Here is a 20,611-nt window from a genome sequence, read left to right as displayed (position 1 = left end):
AATAACTATTATCAACGCGGCCACAGAGCACACATTCCTTCACCTTGCAGAGTTCCTGGGGTGGATGCGGTACAAATGCATTATGTCTAATTAGTTAACTGATTAACACTTGGCGAGCTGAACAGACACTTCATTCTTTTGAACTATTTCCACAGGGCACAACTCCCACGTGTGGCATTACAGGGTCAAGGGGTTTGAACATTTTTATACCTGATGGTATGCAAACTGCTTTCCAAAAATCTTTTCTCCAATTGCGCTGCCTCTAGCCAGGCAAGCGAGGACCCGCTGCACCCCAGCCGACAGCACTGGGCTCTGGAATTCCCCCACCCACCCACCGTGGGTAACAGTGAGTTTCTAAAGGAGGATGATCCTTGCCTACCTATTCTCCCGTCAGGCCCCAGGCCTTAGGGTCCTGAGGGTTCAGAGGATAGGCTGTGGCTTCTGTTCTGTTTGGCCCAGTCTATCTTCTGTCACAACCAGGGCTCTGTTCCACCTGGCACTTGGATTCCTAGGACACTGGTTTGCGGAGTTCCTCAGTTCTCCCCATGATTCTCTCTCTGGTTGAAATGCTCTATCCAGAGTCTAATTAAGGAGGATTCTGCCTGTAAAGAGCTGTACCAGGTTCTCAAATTTTCTGTGTCCTCCTGGCCTTCGCTCCAACCCAAACTTCACTATTCTCAAAACCTTCCGAAACCACTGCTCTACCCGAGGGACACCACTCCCCTGGGTTTGAATAATCATACACCTCTCCAGTTGCCAGTGGTCTTCACCTTGCTCCTCCATGCCTGGGGGCTCCTCAGAGGCCCTCTCTTATCATGTCCCCGGGGCTGGGAGGTGAGAGTGCTGGATCTAACCCCAATCAGATTTTCTGGGCTGCTGTCTGTCTCAGTGCATTTCAGTGAGACTTGGTCAGATTGAATATTCCTGTGGTAGAGGACTGAACGTTCCTCAGGTTGACCTGGCACCCACCGACATTTTTGGTGTGACTTACTGCCACGCCCCGAAGGCACCTCACCCTGATGTTCCCAAAACACAGTGCTCTCCAGTCTCAGTGTCCTTGAACAGTCTCTTCTTGCTGCCCCGCCTATTCTCTCTCTTCCCTGTCTGCTGGAATTCTATTTGTCTTCTCTGATCCTCTCAAATGTCATCATCTCTGCTGGCAGGTCCCGGGACAGAGGGACCACATCCCTACTCTGTATCTGTCTCCTTTCTTGCCTGTCCCATTCCTTCCTACATGGAGCCTAGATGCTCCAGGAAGACTGGAAGCCCCCTGAGGCCAGGAGAGGGGTGGGGGGATCTCTTCCTGTTTAGCATAATGTCTGGCACGAGGCAGATGTAAATTCTGCTGAATTACTTAATGAATTAATTTGTCCTTAAGCAAGTCTTCTGGCATTTCTCTAGTTGAAACACTAGCAGGCATCTCTGCAGACGTGTAAGACCTGGTTCTTGCTTTCTGTGAGCTTACCATCCAGTTATGAAAATGAGAGGATCACACAAAAAGTGGTAAAAGACAATCAGAGAATGTCAATACGCAGAATTAGGTTTCTATTTGTCTGCAAAAGGGGCTGGAGGGCTATTTCCACCCAATGGGTAGGGCGTGATTGAAATGACCTGACTTAAAACGTGGTATTTGGGAAATTCCCTTTGAGGAGTCCTTTGCGGGGTCCAGAGAGTGGCTGGCTCTTAGGGTCCAGGCAGATGTCTTTTGGAGTAGTTAAAACTTGGGCTCCAGGGGGCCACAGGATTCACACGGGAGAAACCCCAAACACAACGTAAAGCTAAGAAGTCAGACTTCTCTCCTCAGCCGAGTCCATCGGCCTTGCTGTGTCAGCCTCTCCTACTCCATACCACACTCAGTCACCCCCGTGTCAGTCTCACCAGGACATTCACTTCCCAACATTACTTCCCTCCATATGCCCACCTGCCAATGCCCACTACCCTCCCCACACCTTCACCAGCCCCTGAGAGCCATGAAGGAACAAGGTGTTGCCATCCCAGGGAAATTTATAATTCCAATCTCTGTAAGACCTTGATTCTAAATTGTCACCACCCTCTTGAGCTCACCGCCCCCTCCCTCCCCTCTGTCAGTAGGTGCTCTTGTCTCCTCTGTCCCTATCTCTCCAAGTGGAGAAGAGGAGTGAACTCCAGTACCACCCGTCCTGCCTCTTTCCTTCCTCTGCCTCTGTCCCCGTCCCTGTCCTCTCAGGGGAAGAAAGGGTTCTGTCTTCCTGAGTGATGTTTTCCTGAACTAAGAGCTCCATCCCTGCCACCTCTTCTAGGATTTAATCTTTATAACATAAATTGTATTCTTTGACATAGAGAGCCTATGTTAGGTTAGGTCTTTGTCGGTTTATGAAAGAATGATCTCCACCCAGCTCTTACACAAACGACCAGTGCTTGTCCTTCACCAGAAGAGGACCACCCTCCCCAACCATTCACCTATCACTTACTTCTCAGCCTCTGAGCCCATCAAAATCAGGTTTCATTAGCCTGCATCTACCCACCAAGTCTTCTCACTAAGATCTCTGGTGCCCTTCTAATGGCCAAGTTCAGCCATTGATGATTCCACACCCTACTGGTCTTCTCTAAAGACACCTGGTGTCTCTTTCCTCTCAAGACCTTCTTGGTATATGGCTACAAAACTCCCCATTCTCATTCTTTTCCCATCTCCTCAGTGACTCCTTTTAGTCTCTAACTGTGTCCTGTCCTCAGCCTGTTTCGTAAGTGTGTCATTGCCTGGGATTCCCACTCAGATTTAGACTTTTTTTTTTTTTTATCATTCTAGACATTCTCCTTGGGAAAGTTCCCATGATTCCACATTTCTGTATATCCATGACAAACTAATAACTTCATATACATCTGTGTGTGTGTGTGTGTGTGTGTGTGTGTGTGCATGCATACATCTCCCCCTGCCTCTCTGTTTTCCAGGTCTCTCTTCATATACATACATAAATACATTTTAGATTTCTGTCTTCATCATTTCTTTCTCTTTTCCTTCCCTCTTTCACTAATAAAAAATGGTCTGTGCTCTATCTCCATAATTTCTCCCCCACATATTCCCCTAAGCCCAACATATAATGGCGATCCTCCCAGCGTCTTCTCCAGCCTCACTCCATTCCCCCTACACCACTGCTTCCCCTGCCATGCAGTGAAGCACCAAGGACTCTCCTAGGCACTGGACTCCAAAGACACTACGCAAAGAACCTGCACCCAAATGGCCTGATTAACAAAGTTCCAAGCATTAGAATTATCCATAACACCCTTCTTTCCCTCCAAAAGGATCCTATCCTAAATATGCTTCAATCGACTTTCTATTCTCAAGCTGCTATCAATACCATTACTGCAATGGTTCCTTCCTTCCTTCCTTCCTTCCTATCTTCCTTTTTTCCTTTCTTCTTTCCTTCCTTTCTTTTTTTTTTTTTTTTCTTTTTTTTTCTTTTTTGGTACTGGGGAATTGAACCCAAGGGCCTTAGCCACTGAGCCACATCCCCAGCCCTTTATTGTATTTTATTTTGAAACAGGGTCTTGCTGAGTTGCTTAGAGCCTCACTAAGTTGCTGTGGCTGGCTTTGAACTCACGATCCTCCTGCCTCCGCCTCCTGAGATGCTGGGATTACAGGCGTGTGCTGCTGTACCCAGCCGGGAATAAAGCTTCCACCAAAATTCACAAAATCATTCAGCAAATGCCAGTTGAGATCTGTCCTTGGGCCAGGCCCTTTGGTAGCTGGAGATTACCATAGAAAGAATGAAAAGTGGTCTTTGCTCTTAAAAACTCTTGAGCTAATGCCATTCTTCCTGCTCCGACCTGGACACCCAATCTTTTTCTGAGTTTGGATATTTTTTCAAAGGAACTGGTCACTCGCTCCTCTGGGCTTATAGAGCTCCCTGTGCACACCTCTATTTTTATCACCTCTCATGAAGTTTTATGATGATTTATTTAAACATCTCTCCCTTCCACTGGACTCTGGGCTCCTCAAAGGCAGACAGCCCGTCTGGCTCACCATCTATTTTTATCTCCTGGCACAGAAATTGGCACGTGATGGACCAGACCTCCAAGAGCTCTTACTACCTGCTGCCTCCCCTTCCTCCTGGTCTCTGCCTCTTCTCTCTTCAGCACTTCTCCAGACCTGCTCTCGTCCAGGAGATCGGTGGCCGTTACAGTTCTAAGCCCAGGAGTTAAATGGCCAGTCCTCATCTCAGCTGCTTTATTAGCAGCACATGACAGAGCAAGTCACTCCCTCTCCTCAAGACACTTGCTCAGAGAGCTTTGGGTACACCACTATCTCTCGGTTCCTCATTTATCTCATTGGCTGTTCCCTCTAGGCCTCCCCAGGTGATTGGTCCTTTCTCCCTGTCCCCAAATGCTGGAGTGTTCCAGGGCTTCCCGTCCCCATCTTCAGTACTTCCTCATAATCTCACGACTTTAATATCACGCATATGCTAGAAGACTCCAAACGCTACGTCTCTAGCCTAGAAATCAGTCGAAGCTCTTTCCTCCGGCCAGAACTCACCACTGCATGCTACACCAGGCCCAACGGTGCCTCTTCCTCCATGAGAGAAAGAGCATTCTTCTTACCTTAGCCTGCCTTGGTCAGGTTTTGCCATGCTTCATCTCAGATCACATGGGAGGATTTTGGAATCCAAAACGTCAGTGGAACTCCAAAGACCCGATCCTGAACCGTACTGATTTCTGATCTCTAGATCCCTATCTCTGCCCTTTGATTCTGAGTGGACGTGAAAAAGCCTAAATGTGGGAAAACAGGTGAGCAGAGAATGTTCAAGAAGAAAACAGGAAGAGGTCAGTGAGGGAAGGCGACACTGGGGCAGGAGCTACTCAAAGGCCATTCTCCGCCCCAAGGACAAGAGGAGGCAAGTCGCAGGCTCCCACTCCTGTGTCATGCCCTTGCAGGTCGGGCCCACTCCTTCAGGGGACGGGTGCTCCCTGCTGTGTTCCCTCGGGCAGCAGCACTGATCGGCTCCTCCTCAGAACGCGTGTCACTCTGAGCCAGTCACCATTAGTGCAGGCATTTCCATCCCAGCCATTCCAACATTTCATTAATCATAATTACTCTGTGACATCATTATTATCATTGCTAAAGGCAATATCATGATTCTCTTAATTGACCACTTTAAGTTAATTTCGTGCTGGGAACGGCCTCAGATGCTTCCACACGTGCTATCTAGTTTGGTTCTCACCAAGCCCTACAAAGTAGATGGTTCCATTTTACAGATAAAGAAACTGAGACTCAGATTAGGAATTTATCTTAGGTCATATTTACTCTGTGGTTCTATATTCATTACTTTAATTCCTTTTGTTTAAAGTCAAGAGAATACAACTTCAGATACCATCACGGCTCAAGGGGAGGGACTAAGGGGTGGCGCTTCTTTCACGGTCCTCTAGCCATCCCGTGCCATCCCACACCCCCTCCTGCTATGTCCACCTTGTTCTTCTCCAGCCCCCAGACCTAAAGCTTTGGACAGAAGGCACCCTGAGCGACCACAGGAGGGTGACATCTCATAGCCACGGACAGAACAAATGCCCAGGCTCTGTACCCAGCACCTCCTCCATCCTCAGCTCCATCTGCCCCTCCCAAGCTTGACTGGAAACACCTGAACTCTGAGGTGATTTGGGGGAAAATGGAAAGATCAGCTGTCACCTCCCTTCCAATCTCATTCTTTCTCTGTCATCACTCAAATCCCCCACCCCTGCCTGCCCCAGACCCTGAGGACAGTCTTTCCCCACCCCCACCCCCCATCCCAGCCCTGCATCCCAGGGGCTGGGTTCCAGGTGCATCCCCCTCCCTGACAGGACAGTGGAGAGGAACTGAGAAAAAAGTGTCTTTTGGCAGAAGAACTGAATCACCAAATAGGAAGAAATACCTTTCTTTCGGAGGCCGGGGGTTTTCCTCCTGAAATCCCAGCAAAAGAGCAGCGCCAGGGCAGGAAAGCCACAGCCCAGTTCCCACCGCGGCATCTTGGGAATATGGGGCATGGCAGCAGCAAGGACTCACGGCCTCTGACAAGCCAGCCCGGGCCTCCTCTCCTCCCCACGCTGGAAGAACCGTCCCTCTCCCTTCCAGATCAGCACATGCTTGCAAGTACCGCTCTGACTCGGCGTCCCACACGGAAACCTCGGGATCTGTCTGCACCTGCCCCAGCCCTCCTGGCCCTCCTTCCCACACCACTCCTCCCTCGCTCACCTCCTCACACAGGACCTGTGGCTTTTAAAGAGTCAACATAAAGCTGTCAGGGCTGCAATAAAAATAAGTGTCTCCTTTTACTTAGCAACTAATTGTCAACAGACATTCAGGGGATAGCTCAGAGGTGGGTTAAAAAAAAAAAGGAAAAGTCCACATGCAAGTCCTTCCCAGCATTGCTCCATATATCACAGTGTCTGGCAGGAACACAGAATCTCACTTAGCATTTATGAAGCCAGCCCACCCTTCCCTGGAAATGCTTTCAGAGTTGCACGTGGCTCAGAGACAATGATCTTGGAAGTGGGCTGCTGGGTAGACCGACATGCTTTCCCACCCCCACGGAGAAGACGGAACCAACAGCACAGCCATCGAACAGATGCACCCAGGAGGCCTGGAATGGACTCTCAGTGACACAGAGGGACAGGCAGGTGCAAGGTTGCCAGGAAGGGCCCGGGGGCAGTCTCACGGTGCCAACCAAATGTTCATCCCTCCAGCATTCAGAGCCCAGGAATGGAGGACTCATCTTTGACACCACCTTCTCCCTCCATATTGAATCCACTCCCACATCCTGACAATATCACTTCCAGAATGTTGTGCAAACCTGTTTCATTCTCTCCATCTCCATGTCCCTGCTTCCAGTCATCCTCTTTTTCCCGGATGACAGCTTGAATTTCACATCTAGTCTCCTGCTTTTTTTTTGGAATCTGCGACCTTTGATTCAAACCATTCTTGACAAAACCACTAGAATGAGCTTTTAATATAATGTGACCATATCACCTTCTTAATTGAAACCTCCCAAAGACTATTTGCTGGTCTGAGTATGAAGATCAATATCCTCAACAAAACTATCTCTGCTGTTACTGCTGTCCCTCTCCTTCAGAGCCTCTTCTTTCTGTCACAGGACTTCTCTACCTGCCATTCCCTCTGGTTGAGGTGCCATTCCGTGTCCTCCTTCTCTGCCTGGCTAGCCTCTGCTGGCTAAGCTTAATCATCACCAGCTTAGGGATGCCTTCCTTCACCTTCTTGGCAAAGATATGTGTTTTTTCACAGGGTCCATGTATTTTTTTCCAGATGTAATTTTATGGTTTTTGTCCTTTACTTTTTCAACTCATATCTGTCCCTTCTAGTAGACTGAAAGCTCCCTGAGAGGGGGATTTTGTATTATTCATTTCTCTCTCTCCTCTCTCTCTTTCTTACTGTTGAACCTCTGGTGCAAGCACAGTGCTAGGCACAATGCACATGCTCAAGAAATAGTTGTTGAATAAATAAACAAATGAGTATCTAACTTACATGAGGTGCTGGAAGAAGGGGAGGCAAGGGAATTAGCTGAAACAGGTAAAAATCATTTCTTTTAATATTCTCTTCAGTTAGAGAGAAAGGACTAGATCACATGAAATAACAATGAATCATGGAGGCAGCATATCCCACAGGCTAAACCCTTGTGGATTGTGAAATCGTGCTCTTAAGGATACAAAGAACTTAAAAGAATTAGAGAAAGAAAAGGTACTTAGTCAGAGCACAATTTGATATTTATGTACCATATCATTGTATTGGGAAAAACATACAGGTGCTGAGAACACAGGACCTGCCCCAGGGTCTCACAATTGGAGCAGAACAGAACTATGAAGAACTTAATGCACTACTTCCGTGCCCAAAAGTGACCTGAGCTAAACCTGAGATGCTTGGCATCAGGAGGAAGCTGGAAAAGAAATCTGGATTAATAACAACTGGCAACAGAAACCAGGTTTCAATGTAGGGATCCAGAGAAAGCATGGCTCTCATGAACAGGAGGGGGTAGTTTGGAGAAGACAGGGAGGAGCCAGACTGGGATGAGTTTACAGAAGTCAGGTTATGACTGATTCTATTCCCTTTCTCCTACTTATATTAGTTAGGGAAACCTGGAATTGCAGTCAGAATTTCCTGGGAGAAAGAGTTGGTCTAACCTTTCCAGCAACAGAGTTATGACAAGCTCGCCTGCGGAGAAGGCTGAACATTGAGGTGCCATTGTCCAAGGTTCAAGGAAGCTTCAGAGCCAGCTACAAGGCAGGAGGGGATAGCAGAAAGTGGGGAGAGCCCTGGAGACCTCGTGGCCATTTTTCCAGTCAAGGGGGAAAGGAGCCAAAAGGGGACTGGGGGCTCCCCGGGATTATCACCAGAGTGACTTCTATGATTTAACATTGAGATTCATTACCTGGGGTGTTCAGATGGGCTATGGGTGTCTGTAAATATTTTGCTATTGAAAGAAAAATTGTTTGTGTCTAGTTATTCCAGAAGTTTCCATAGCTTTTATCATATTTTCTACAGGAGTCTTTGAACCATAGAGAGCTTCATCCAGTCTCATCAATGGCATGCATGGAGGGAGAAAATTCTAGATGGAGGGATCAAATAAGCAGATCATCAGTCAACGGAGAAGAGAGCCTCAGGGAGCAGAACAGGACACCGTGGGAAGAGGCAGCCACCCTTCACCCTTTCATTTGATAAATGTTCACTGAGCACTTGCCTTGCCAGACACTGCTGAGATGCTGGGATACAATATTGAACAAAATAGAGAAAAACAATTCCTGCCAAAGAGACTATGAACGAAAACAATGAGTAAAATATTTAGCATGTAAGAAGGGAGTGCATGCTAGAGAGAAAAATGAAGGACAGAGCGACAGGAAGGGCTGGAGGAAGGGAAGAATGAGGTTAAGGGTTAAATGGAATTGACAGAAGAAGGTCTCCTGAGGTGATCTTCGAGCAAAGACCTGAAGAACGCAAAGAAGCAAGCCATGCAGCCACCCAGGACAAGAGGATGCCAGGCAGAGGAAACGGCAAGTGCAAGGGCCCTGCGGCAGGAGCATGTCTAAGGTGTAAGAGGAGGCCAGTGATGCTGGAGTGAAACAGCATGGAAGAGCATTCTAGAAAACAAGAACAGAAAGGTGACCGGGATGAACTGTACACCATGAGTCAGTATAAGGCTTTTAACTCCTACTCTGAGTAAGAAAGAAGCTACTGGTCAGTGTCGAACAGAGAAGGACCTTGATGTGACAAGTTCAACAGGCTTATTCCAGCGGAGTGAAACCAGACTGCAGGAAGGCAGGGGTGAGGGTGTGGAGGTGTTTGGAGGCTACAGCTGGAATTTGGACAAGAGAGGATTCCTTCTCCAGGCCTGGTAGTAGTGAAGGTAGGGAGAAGTGGGCGCCCCCTAGTGGGAAAAGCCATACAGTGCAGGAAGGGCTGGAAAGAGGTGGCCGCAAAACACCTCAGTGCCTTCACAAAGCTTGGGGGCGACACATGTCCTGTGGACCTAGGTGTGCTTTACAAATGGTACTTGTGCAAGGGAGCTTTGGCCCTACCCCTTTCCAGTCAGTCCCCTGGACAGGCCATCTGTTCCCTCAGGTCTGAAGTTCCCTGACTTAGGAATAGGAAGAACGAGGATCTGATTTGCCCCGTGGCCTTTATGTGGACTCTGCTGCCTCAGATAAAATGCCTTCTTATGCTGGGCTCTATGATTTTGGTTCACTGGGAGACTTTAAAAAATACCTGAGATGCCGTGTCAGAACCAACACTGTTCTCTGAATTAGTAAGTGGTAATATACTCTGATTTCCGCTCCCCTGGACTTTCCTCCACCTACAGGATTTATGCTTGATTGACTTCTCAGGGTGGTGGCCTTGGGGTGGGGTGAGGGAGAAGTCCCCAGTGTACTAGGACAGAGTGCAGCAGGTCACCATGGCAAGGCTCAGTCAAGCATGGCAGAAGGCACAGAAGGCACAGATCCTGGTGAAAGGACATCAACAGCATTTTGACTTGGAACAGGTGCATAGTTAGGCACCACTGGTCACCCTGGTCAATCAAGGCAGGTGACCCGAGAAGCCCTGCACCGGGGAAAGCAGAAAATGTCTACAGGGATCACAAGAATATAATCTAAGGCAATAAGGAAGGTCACAGCTAAGATTATTCAGGCTGAAGCAGCATATAATCAATCTTAAAACCTTGTCTTGTCCCAATTAGCACAGTTTAAAAATAAAACTATTTAGGGCTCTGGAAATGGTTAAAAAAAAAAAAAACAACTATGTAACTCTGTGCAACAGGATACAGATGGCTGGGCAGGCACTCTTGAGGTTAGCTGTCCCATCCAGGGTACATTTCTTCTCCAAGCCTTGCTGGTGGGTCTAAGCCACAGCTGCCTGCTGCCCCAGGCCATGGATCCACAGATGGACGCCAGACCTCAGCTGTGTCAGGCAGTCTTTTTCTCATTTTGTAATGGGGCTGTGGAGGCTGAAATGGCCCTTGCTGGAGAAGCAGAGGCATGCTGAGGTTGGCTGGCAGTACTTGGGACAAGTGTATGCATGTCCAAGTCTACTAGATGAAAACAGGTAGATCTGCAGAGAAAAGCAGAGAAACTACATGGCCCCAGGGAAACCGTTGGGATAAGCTTATTTCCACGCTCCATCCTTCACCTCTGGCTCTCGCCAGGCCCCCTCACGGTTCCTGCTTTCGGTTTCTCTGAGTAGCTCACCGATCTGTCCAATAAGTCTCTCTGTGTTGTTTAATGTCGTTGTATATTATCTCCAAATAATCTCTGAAATGTAGCAATGAAGATCCTAAATTTTTCACAACAGGTTTGCCATGGGAACACACATGTAGTGAAGACCACCGCTAAATCAAAGCCAAAATAGGAAAGGATGAGATTCATATTAACATTGTTGCCATTGGACATGTAGATTCCAGCAGAGTCTGCCACTACCTGCCATCCGATCTGCAAGTATGGTGGTTCTGGAAAGAACCCACTAGAATGTTTGAAAAGGAGGTTGCTGAGGTGGGGGAGACTCCTTTGGGTATGCCTGGGTCTTGGATAAACTGAAAGCTGAGCATAAGCGTCATATCACTCTTGACATCTTCCTCTGGAAATCTGAGACCAACAAGTACTATGTGACTATCACTGATGCCCCAGGACACAGACTTTACCAGAACTCGATTACAGGCACATCTCAGGCTGACTGTGCTGTCCTGATTATTGCCATGGGTGTTGGTGAATTTGAAGTTGGGTATCTCTGACACTGGGAAGAACCCTGAGCATGCCCTCTGGCTCACACACTGGGTGTGAACAACCGACTGCTGGTGTTAACAAGATGGTTTCCACTGAGCCCTTTGCAGTCAGAGGAGAGATGAGGAAATTATTAAGGAAGTCGGCACCCATGCTAAGAAATCTGGCTACCACCCCAACATGGTAGCATTTGTGCCAGTTACTGGTTGGAATGGTAACAACATGCTGGAGCCAAGTGCTAATAATATGCCTTGGTCCAAGGGATGGAAAGCCACACACGAAGTTGGCACTGCTGGTGGAACCACGCTGCCCAGATTTGGACTGCATCCAGCCATCGACCTGTCCAACCCATGAGCCTTTGTGTCTGCCCCTCCAGGAAGTCTACAACTGTTCTTCCCAAAGCTGACATGACAGTCACTTTTGCTCTAGGCAAGGTCACAACTGAGGTGAAGTCTGTTGAAATGCACCACGAAGCTCTGAGTAAAGAGCTTCCGGGGGACAGAGTGGGCTTCAGTGTCAAGAATGTGTCTGTCAAAGATGTCTGTGGAGCTGGGTGAGGTGGCGCAAGCTGTAGTCCCAGCGGCTCGGGAGGCTAAGGCAGGAGGATCCTGAGTCAAAGCCAGCCTCAACCACTTAGTGAGGCCCTAAGCAACTCAGTGAGACCTTGTCTCGAAATGAAATATGAAAAAAAGGGCTGGGGATGTGGCTCCGTGGTTAAGAGACCCTGGGTTCAATACCTGGTACCCCCAAAAAAATGTTTGTGGTGGCAACGCTGCTGGTGACAGTAAAAGTGACCCAGCAGTGGAAGCAGCTGGCTTCACTGTTCAAGTGATCATCCTGAACCATCCAGGCCAGATCAGTGCTGGTCTTGCTCCTGTACGCACTGTCACAAAGCTCACAGGGCCTGCAAGCATGCTGAGCTGAACGAAAAGATCAATCCCCATTCTGGAAAGAAGCCGAAGATGGCCCTAAATTCTTGAAATCTGGAGATGCTGCCATCATTGATAGGGTTGCAGGCAGGCCACGCGGGTCCAGCCTCCCTCACCATCATGCTCTGGATTGTTCTGCCGCTCCATGAGACTGACAGTTGTTGTGGGTGTCATCAAAGCACGGACAAGAAGGCTGTCAGAGCTGCCAAGGCCACCACATCCGCCCAGAAACTCAGATAGCCAAATGAATGCCACCCCTAAGGCCCCCAACATTAAATATTTGTTGAATAGGTATAAAAATGTATTTAATCCGCAGTGGGAGAACTGTCTCAGAATTGTCTCCGTTAGCCATTCAAGTGTCACAGTAAAAGACCACCTAATGATGACAATGCCCCATAAAAGCTTCGGAAGAAAGAAGGATGTTCTGTGGGGCATTGTGTGTATATGTGTGTGTATGTGTCTGTTTTAAGTTATTAGTTTTTAAATCAGTCCTTTTGCCTTTTTATTTATTTATTTTAGTTGTTGATGGACCTTTATTTTATTTATTTATATGTGGTGCTGAGAATCAAAACCAGTGCCTCACACATGCTAGGCAAGCGCTCTACCACTGAGCCACAACCCCTTTTACTTCTTTTTTTCCTTTTTTCTTTTCTTTTCTTTCTTTTTTGATATGGGGATTGAACTCAGGGGCCCTTAACCACTGAGCCACATCCCCAGCCCTTCTTTTCTATTTTTTCTAGAGACAGGGTCTCACTGAGTTGCTTAGGGCTTCCCTAAGTTGCTGAGGCTGGCTTTGAACTCATGCTCCTCCTGCCTCCACCTCTCAAGTTGTGAGAATTTCAGGCGAACTCTACTGCCCATGGCCTCTACTTTTAATATTTAATGGAAACAACTTGGCCAAAATTTGTCATATAATTTTAAGACCCCTTTAAATAAAGTTTAATTAGGAAAAAAAAGATAAGAACATTGAGAAACTTTTAAGTTATAAAGAGACCAAATTGCACATATCCTATGTTTATGATTCTGAAAAATGTTTGTATACATTTAAAACAAACCTAAAAGAACCTCTGATAGATTAAGGTGTTTTTTTTTTTTTTTCAAATTTCCATAAAATTATTGTGGTGTTCTTAAAATATGGGGAAGAATCTGTTTGATAATCAAATCAATATTTACTATTTAAACCCTGAAAGCTTCCATAAATGATTTCTGAAATAAATAGCAGTGAAGTCGATAAATAATTATATTTCTACAGTGGTCCTGAAGTTGGCCCAAAATGGAGTGTCCCTAAAAAGTTGAAGGAAAACAGTGTCTTGCGAGCTCAGCCATATCAGTTCTCTCACATTTTTATAGAAAGGGGAAAACACACTAGATTCATGTGCTTGTTGATTTCAAAAGTCTTTTGCATCACTATTTGTCACTGGGGCTGTCGTTGCCACCTGGAGATGCTTTAAGGCATCACACACATGGATGATCAGTGCAAATGACTTGCCATCCCTCCAGTTGATCTGGAGTTGGCTCTTTGAAGTTACCAAGGAGAAAAGCTGGATTCTCTCAACCCTCTTTTCCTTCACACTCAACAGAGGACTTGACCGTGACCATGGTCTCAACATTGTTCTCTGGTTGTCTCCCTGGAACCACTGTTTCAAGGAGGGATCACATTGGGAGCTACTTCCTCTTCATCCCTGAGATGCCACAGATACATGCCCAGGAGAACCTGGTCCCTTACCTCCAGAAGGTGTGCCAGCAACTCTCCTGAGGAATTTAACCCACTCCTCCATCTCTGCCTGGGAGCTGGCCATGAGGACATAGGAGTCCTGTCCCATGCGATTCTGGTCCCATGAGGCTGGAGGGAAAAGTAGCACATATGAAGGTCTTGGAATGGTCAGGGAGGGATTGAGGAAAGGGAAGCTGAACCTGCATGGATTCCTGGACTCAGCAAACACTGCCAGTCAAACAACACAAGGCTTTCTCCAAGGCCCCCAGTGGGGCTGGATCTCCATGCACTCTGATGCTTTTCACAGAAACTCTAATTCTATAGAAAAATAATTGAACACCATGGTTTGCAATTGGACTGGTTTTGACTGAGAGAAGCCAACCCTATCAAAACAAAAAGGAAGTTCATGGTACAAGTTCAGCATTAGAGACAGGATTCGCTCAAGTCTGAAGACTTCAGGTCATCATGCTGCTCCTGGGTACTTCCCTAAGCTAGCTCAGAGCTCAGTTGTGGGAAAATGGAAGGGGACAGCAACCCCAGGTGGGAGGGACAATGAATAGAAGTATGACTTTTTCACAAAACCACTATTTCCTGTTCAGATCACTGTTCTCCTGACTGTGCAAAACCCTGCACAGGGTAAGTTCTCAATACTTAGTTAATGGACATGTGAAGCTTGTTAGGACTCTCTTTACCATTTTCAGTTTAAACCTAAGATACAGACATAGGTAGTATTCTTGTGTTGGTGTTCTCAAACAGATGAAAGGATGAAGGAAATGATAAGGAGGCAAAGAAGGTGCAGAGGGAGACCAAAGGAAAGAATGAGGGAAAGTGACAGAAGAAGGAAAATCAGGAGAGAAAGGTAAGAGAGGGAAAGGATGGGTATTGAACATAGGTCACAGATCATGAAGTTAGCAGTAGATCTGGGACTAGAACTTTAACATCTTCCATGAGCCTCCTTATATACAGAAATCTACAAAACTGGAATTTCCTTTAGTTGGTTAAAAAATAAAGGCCTTAGGAGGGACAAGAAAAATAATAATCATCCCTTTCAATTATAGGATATTGTCACCTTTCAAAATAGCCTTGTAAACATCAACCTGTTCCTCTCTCACAGTGTCAAGCCATGTCCCTCAGAGGGAGCCTATTCTATTGCTCAGTTGTGTCCAAACCTGTATTTTCTAACAGGCAACAAAAGGCTTTCAAATTCTCTTTGGTTCCGGTCCCTTGGACTTAGCTAAATGTCACCGAACCTCTCCCTTTTTTACCCTTTGGGACATCTCATCAGCAGATCATCAGTTTTTCTGACTAGAAGGGTCAGTTTGTGAAAGCCCCAGCCACTCAGAAAAATCCTATAATCTGGGTGTTTCCAAAAGTAAAATGAGAAGTAAAACATGCTTGGGGAAGAACTAAAGATACCCTGGGTACCACAATGTTCCTCTGAAATAGAATGAGGAGCTGTATTATTTCTACTTTATAGATAATAAAACTGAAGCCCAAAGATGCATAAAAAGTTTCTGCCATACTTAAGGCAAGGCCTAACTTTCTGCCTGCCCCAAATTTTAAAAATAACAGCCTAACTATAATTAAAGGCTTCTTTCTGAACCTCATACAACTAAAACTGTTGATCCCAGAGAGATGGCCCTGATCATAAAGCCCATTTCTTATGCCAGCATTGGCCCCTGAGAATTGTCATGTACAAAAGAAATCTTATTAAAAAGAGGAACTGAAAATTCTCTGCATTAAAGAGAAAAATCTGAAAAATCCACAGCATAAAGAATTGTCTCATTTTAGGCTGGGTGGAGCCTGGGGAGGTGTTATGGTTTGGATGTGAGGTGTCCCCCAAAAGCTCACATGTGAGACAATGCAGGAAGGTTCAGAGGAGAAATGATTGGGCTGTAAAAGTCTGAACCCTATCAGTGAATTAATCATTGATGGGATTAATTGAAGTGGTAGGGTGTGGTTAGAGGAGGTGGGAATTGGGGCGTGGCTATGTGGTATATATTTTGTATCTGGAGAGTGGAGTCTCTCTCCCTCCCTCTCCCTCTCCCTCTCTCTCTCTCTCTCTCTCTCTCTCCTCTCTCTCTCTCCTCTCTCTCTCTCTCTGCTTCCTGATGATGTGAGCAGCTTCCCTCTGCCACTCTCTTCCGCCATGATGTTCTGCTTCACCTCGAGCCCCAAGGAATGGAGGTGGCCTTCTATGGATTAAGACCTCTGAAACCATGAGCCCTCAAATAAACCTTTCCTCCTCTCTAATTGTGCTGCTCAGATCATTTAGTCACAGCAGCGAAAAAACTGACTAAAACAGGAGACAGTGGTGGCTGTAGAAAAATGGCTCCCTACCTTACTACTGCTTTAGAATTTTTCATTGTTATGAAGTAAGTGTGTGTGTGTGTGTGTGAGAGAGAGGGAGAGAGAGAGAGAGAGAGACAGAGACAGAGAGAGAGACAGAGACAGAGACAGAGAGAGAATGAATCTATCCAAGAACTCCCCCAGCAGTCTAGGAAACTTCTGGGAGCATGAATGATAAAGAGAGGACAGACCTTCCTCTTACCCAGGCAGAGCGATCTTCTAGGGAACTGGACTTTGGTGAATTTCAGATGGAGCTGGCAATAGAGTTTTCTGGGTTGAAAGCCCAGGCTTTGGGAAAGGTGTTCCCATGGATGATTACGCCCCATGAACTGCACTAGGAAAGGGATACTAAATCAAAAGAGGCTTTAAGAGGAAGGGGTGGAATTTTTCTAGAGAGGGAGGAGAGACTGAAAAAGCAAGCTCTTTCTCCAAGGAGGACGAAGGGAAGATAGACCTTCAGATCACAAGTGAGGGAGTGTCCATGAGGGAACCACCCTCAGACTCATGCTCTTTTTTTCCCCCCTTTGTTTTCTCTAATCTTAGCCAGCGTCAGGATTTTTCTCTGCATTACAATTCTCTCCAGTTATCCTCAAAATTTCAGGCACTTCCATGACACTATTATATACCAGGCCCTGTACCAAGTGTTTCATATAGATTTCTCTATTTAATCCTCACGATTATCATCATTGTTCCCACTTCACAGACAAAGAAACAGAGACAGGGGCCTGTTACACAAATTATAAGTGGCAGCATCAGGATCTGGTCCTGGGCAGGCTAGTTCAAGACTGGGCACTTCTACCCTCTCTGCTGTGCCTCCTTCACCTTCGATGTTCTGTTCTATGTACGCAGCTGCCTTGTGCAAGTGGGATTAAGGAAAAGGGCATTCAGGGAACTTGGGAGCTCCCCTGCTGTGCAGCAACAGAGCACAGCCAAGTCTCAAAGGGCGAGGGCTGGCTGGGAGTGAGAGACGGGATGCAGCCTCAGTGGGGCAGATTCAGAAGCCTGAGCCAAGCCGCCCTGCTCCAGATGCATTCGAGGACGGTGACTCTTGCCTGGGAAGAGGACCCTCCGGCAGCTCAAGGGCACCTGGCACCTGGCATGTGCTGAGTACACAGCAAATTGAAGCAGTCCTTTCTCAATAGGTCTTCTTGAGTTGCATGAGACTGCTGACCTCCACCATTTTTAACCCTCCCAAATGACAATTCTACATGATTCATTTATATTTCAGCTGTTAATTTTGATGTTCCACTCACTTTCTAGGCTGAGCTATTTTTAGTGGGTAGGGATGATGCACTGTCCACACCAGGGCCCCAGGGCCTGATAGAGTACCTAGCTCCAAGTACACTCATGAAGTGCTTACAGAGTTGACCTGAATGAGCACCCACTTAGGGCATTACCCAGTCCCTCAATGCTAGTTGACCAACTTGAATAGGCTGAAGAACTACATGCGGAACCACTGTGTGTTATTAACAGGTTGGTTAGTTGGTGAAGGATGCACTGAATATAATCTTGACTTCTAGGATCCAGAAATAAAATGGGAATGTAAAACACCTCTTTCTCACCATTTGGCACCTACCTGGAATGACTTCAAAGACAAACTTCCCGGCTTCTTCTGGATTTGTGGCAATCTCTTTGATCGTACTTCCTGGTAGATACATGCAGCCCTGAAAGATCCAAAGTCAGACCTTTAAGATGAGCAGCGATTTTATCAACTATGAACTAAAATTAAGTTGAAGAACAGATGGTGATAAGATGAGAGGAGGCAGGTAGAGAGGAACATGGAAAGCCGGCATCCAGGTTTTAACAGGGACCTTCTGCTACTCAGGTCTAGGTCAAATTAAGTGGCAGCTACCTGAGAGCAAGCTAGGTGCCTAGAGAGAGAAGGCTGGGGTCCGGCTGGGGGAATGTGCTGAGAGGGTGTCATCACCCACACTTGCCACATTCCACTTTTCCAAGACCCAACTTCATGGTCAAATCAGACACATGATCCTTGTGAAGGCAATGGCGGACACCAGGGGGACCATATGACTTGCCAGGCTGCCAGAGGTGGGCAATTGGGATGGAAGAAGAGGTGCCTTTGGAAGGATAGAGGAATTTAGTAGCAGCAATGGCTACTGAGAAGCATGGTCCAGGTGCCTGCCCTTCGTTAACCACTTTGAACGTCTGATTCATTTAGTTCCTCTCGCAAACCTCCACGCAGGGCACCGTGATGCGCATTTCGCAAACAAGGAAACTGGAGGATGAAAAAGAATCTGTTCTGAGCCTACACAGGGCTAGTAAATGTCACAATGGTAGTTCATCCCAGAAGTGAGTTCACAGTCAGCGCTCCCCACCGTCACAGCTGAAGTGGTAGGGAACAAACAGCCTGGACCCGTGGAGGAGGAAGGTGGGTTCAGTGACCTCACAGGCACAGACACATTATCAGAAAAACAAGTCACTTCACCTGCGTGTGCCTGGTGCATATCTTCAGTGCACTTTTTTTATTTGGTACTGGGGTTTGAACTCAGGGGCACTCGACCACTGAGTCACATCCCCAACCCTATTTTGTATTTTATTTAGAGACAGGGTCTCACTGAGTTGCTTAATGCCTTGCTTTTGCTGAGGCTGGCTTTGAACTCTCCATCCTCCTGCCTCAGCCTCCCGAGCCGCTGGGATTCCAGGTGTGCACCACGGCATAGGCTGCAGTGCACTTTCACATGCAAAGTCTCACGAGGTCCCCACCACAGCCCCAGGTCATGAGCATGGCAAGGTTTTATAAAGGGCAGCACAAAAGTGATATACTGGATTTACTGGAGTGAAGTGATTGTTAATTACAAGTTAATCTACATCTCACTGGATGTTGAAAGTAGTACATCTAAGAAGACTCATGTGTCTTTAATTCAAAAAAAGAAGAAGGAGGAGGAGGAGGAGGAGAAGAAGAAGAAGAAGAGGAGGAGGAGGAGGAGGAAGAAGTAGTCTTCAGGAAACCTCAGAAGTAAGATCAACTCAGGAGCCTGAAAGAATAAGTGTTTCCTGAGGGTCTAGAAATAAAGATGACTAAGGCTAAGTGAGGGAAGAAAAGGGTAAGAAGGAGGAGGAGCTGGTGGTAGAGAGAAAGAGGAGAAGGAGGAGCAGAGAGAGAAAAGAAAAAGAAATCAGTCTACAAAATGGAATTCTCTAATTCCTCAACATTCCTCTGCTTTTATCATTTAAAAATAACCTCCACCTACATGATGTTCACCATCTTCAGTAAATCACATCAGTACCTTCAGGAAAATGAGCCTAAGGTTGTACTGCTGCTGGGCTACTTTGGCTGAGTTATGGCAGCAGAACAAAAGTCCCTGTTACTTTTAGACAGGAAGGAACACAGGGAAGGAAAGTCAAGTTCAGAGGTAAGTGCCTCTCCTTTGTAACTCTCTAAACTGTCATTCGATACTCCAAATCATTTCATCGGAAAATAGTAGAAATAAAAGACTAAATAAATATATACCATTTACTGAGCAGTTACTAAGTGCCAGACTCCTTGCTGATTTCCCTGAATATATGGGCACCTGTAATTTTCACAAGAAATCTATGAGGGAAGTACTAGTATCTTCTCCCACTGCAGAGATGAGGAAATAAAGCTTCGAGAGGTTAATTAGTGGACCCAAGATCACAAACTAGTTAACAGGAAAACTATGATTCAAACTTCGGTCAGTGTGAGTCCAGAATTACAAATAAGGCCTGATTTACAAGTCTCACTTGCTAGAGAGTTAAACTTATACACTCCACGGCATACATTACAAATTACAGACCCTTTCTTCACACCAAGCAGGAGACCCACCGTAAGTGGATAGATGGAGGGGGCTGGGCAAAGAGACACCAGTTGGGGTGAGGGTGGGGACACTGATGAGGAAGAAACTGTCTCAGAAAGGGAAGGGCCCAAGCTGCCTATAACCACTGTCACCTACTCTGCAAGTTCACTAGGGCAGACTCTGTGTAAAGATGGGGGAAGGGTATGAGGGTTTAGAGGCCACAAGTCCTACAGCAGTGGAGCACAGGAGACAGATGTGGCAGTGATGTGCTGGAGCCAGCTGCTATTGGTTCATGAGAACTGACTCTGTCATTTCAGGAACTCTGCGAGCCAGCTGCCAAATACAGCCGTTATGAAGATTTAACCATAGGAACCTATGATCAAATATTTTATACTAATAAACATTCACTCAAAATTAATCACTTCCTAATAACTTTACTGTTATTTCTGTTGTGGAGGTTATTTTCATTTGTAGTTATCCGTGTGGTGGCAACTTGTATAACATGGTGCTATTGCTCGACTCTTCTTGAATTCAGTCATATCATGTGGGCAGTTTGAATCAGTCATGATGGGAATATTTACACCACAGAAGTTGGATGATAGTACACACAAATCAACTTCCCC

At 46.5% G+C, this 20,611-nt stretch overlaps 1 protein-coding gene across 4 annotated transcripts in view; it reads right to left on the bottom strand.

The window, feature by feature from the left end:
* Positions 1–20,611, bottom strand: part of Arhgap25 (Rho GTPase activating protein 25) — an 84,741-nt gene that overhangs the window by 23,863 nt on the left and 40,267 nt on the right. For 3 of the 4 annotated variants that reach the window (XM_047523198.1, XM_047523197.1, XM_047523199.1), the window contains exons 3-4: positions 17,792–17,879; positions 13,879–13,995 (exon numbers count right to left, since the gene is read on the bottom strand). In XM_047523198.1, coding sequence (XP_047379154.1) covers positions 13,879–13,995; positions 17,792–17,879 — 205 coding nt within the window. Of the gene's footprint in view, positions 1–5,879; positions 6,081–13,878; positions 13,996–17,791; positions 17,880–20,611 lie in introns of those variants that run through there. The other variant, XM_047523200.1, reaches the window with a different exon arrangement.

This window comes from Sciurus carolinensis, chromosome 13, assembly GCF_902686445.1.
Source record: "Sciurus carolinensis chromosome 13, mSciCar1.2, whole genome shotgun sequence".
In the NCBI taxonomy this organism is placed as follows: Eukaryota; Metazoa; Chordata; class Mammalia; order Rodentia; family Sciuridae; genus Sciurus; species Sciurus carolinensis.
The sequence above is the reverse complement of the archived record's forward strand: the minus strand, read 5'-3'. Positions and strand labels throughout refer to the sequence as shown.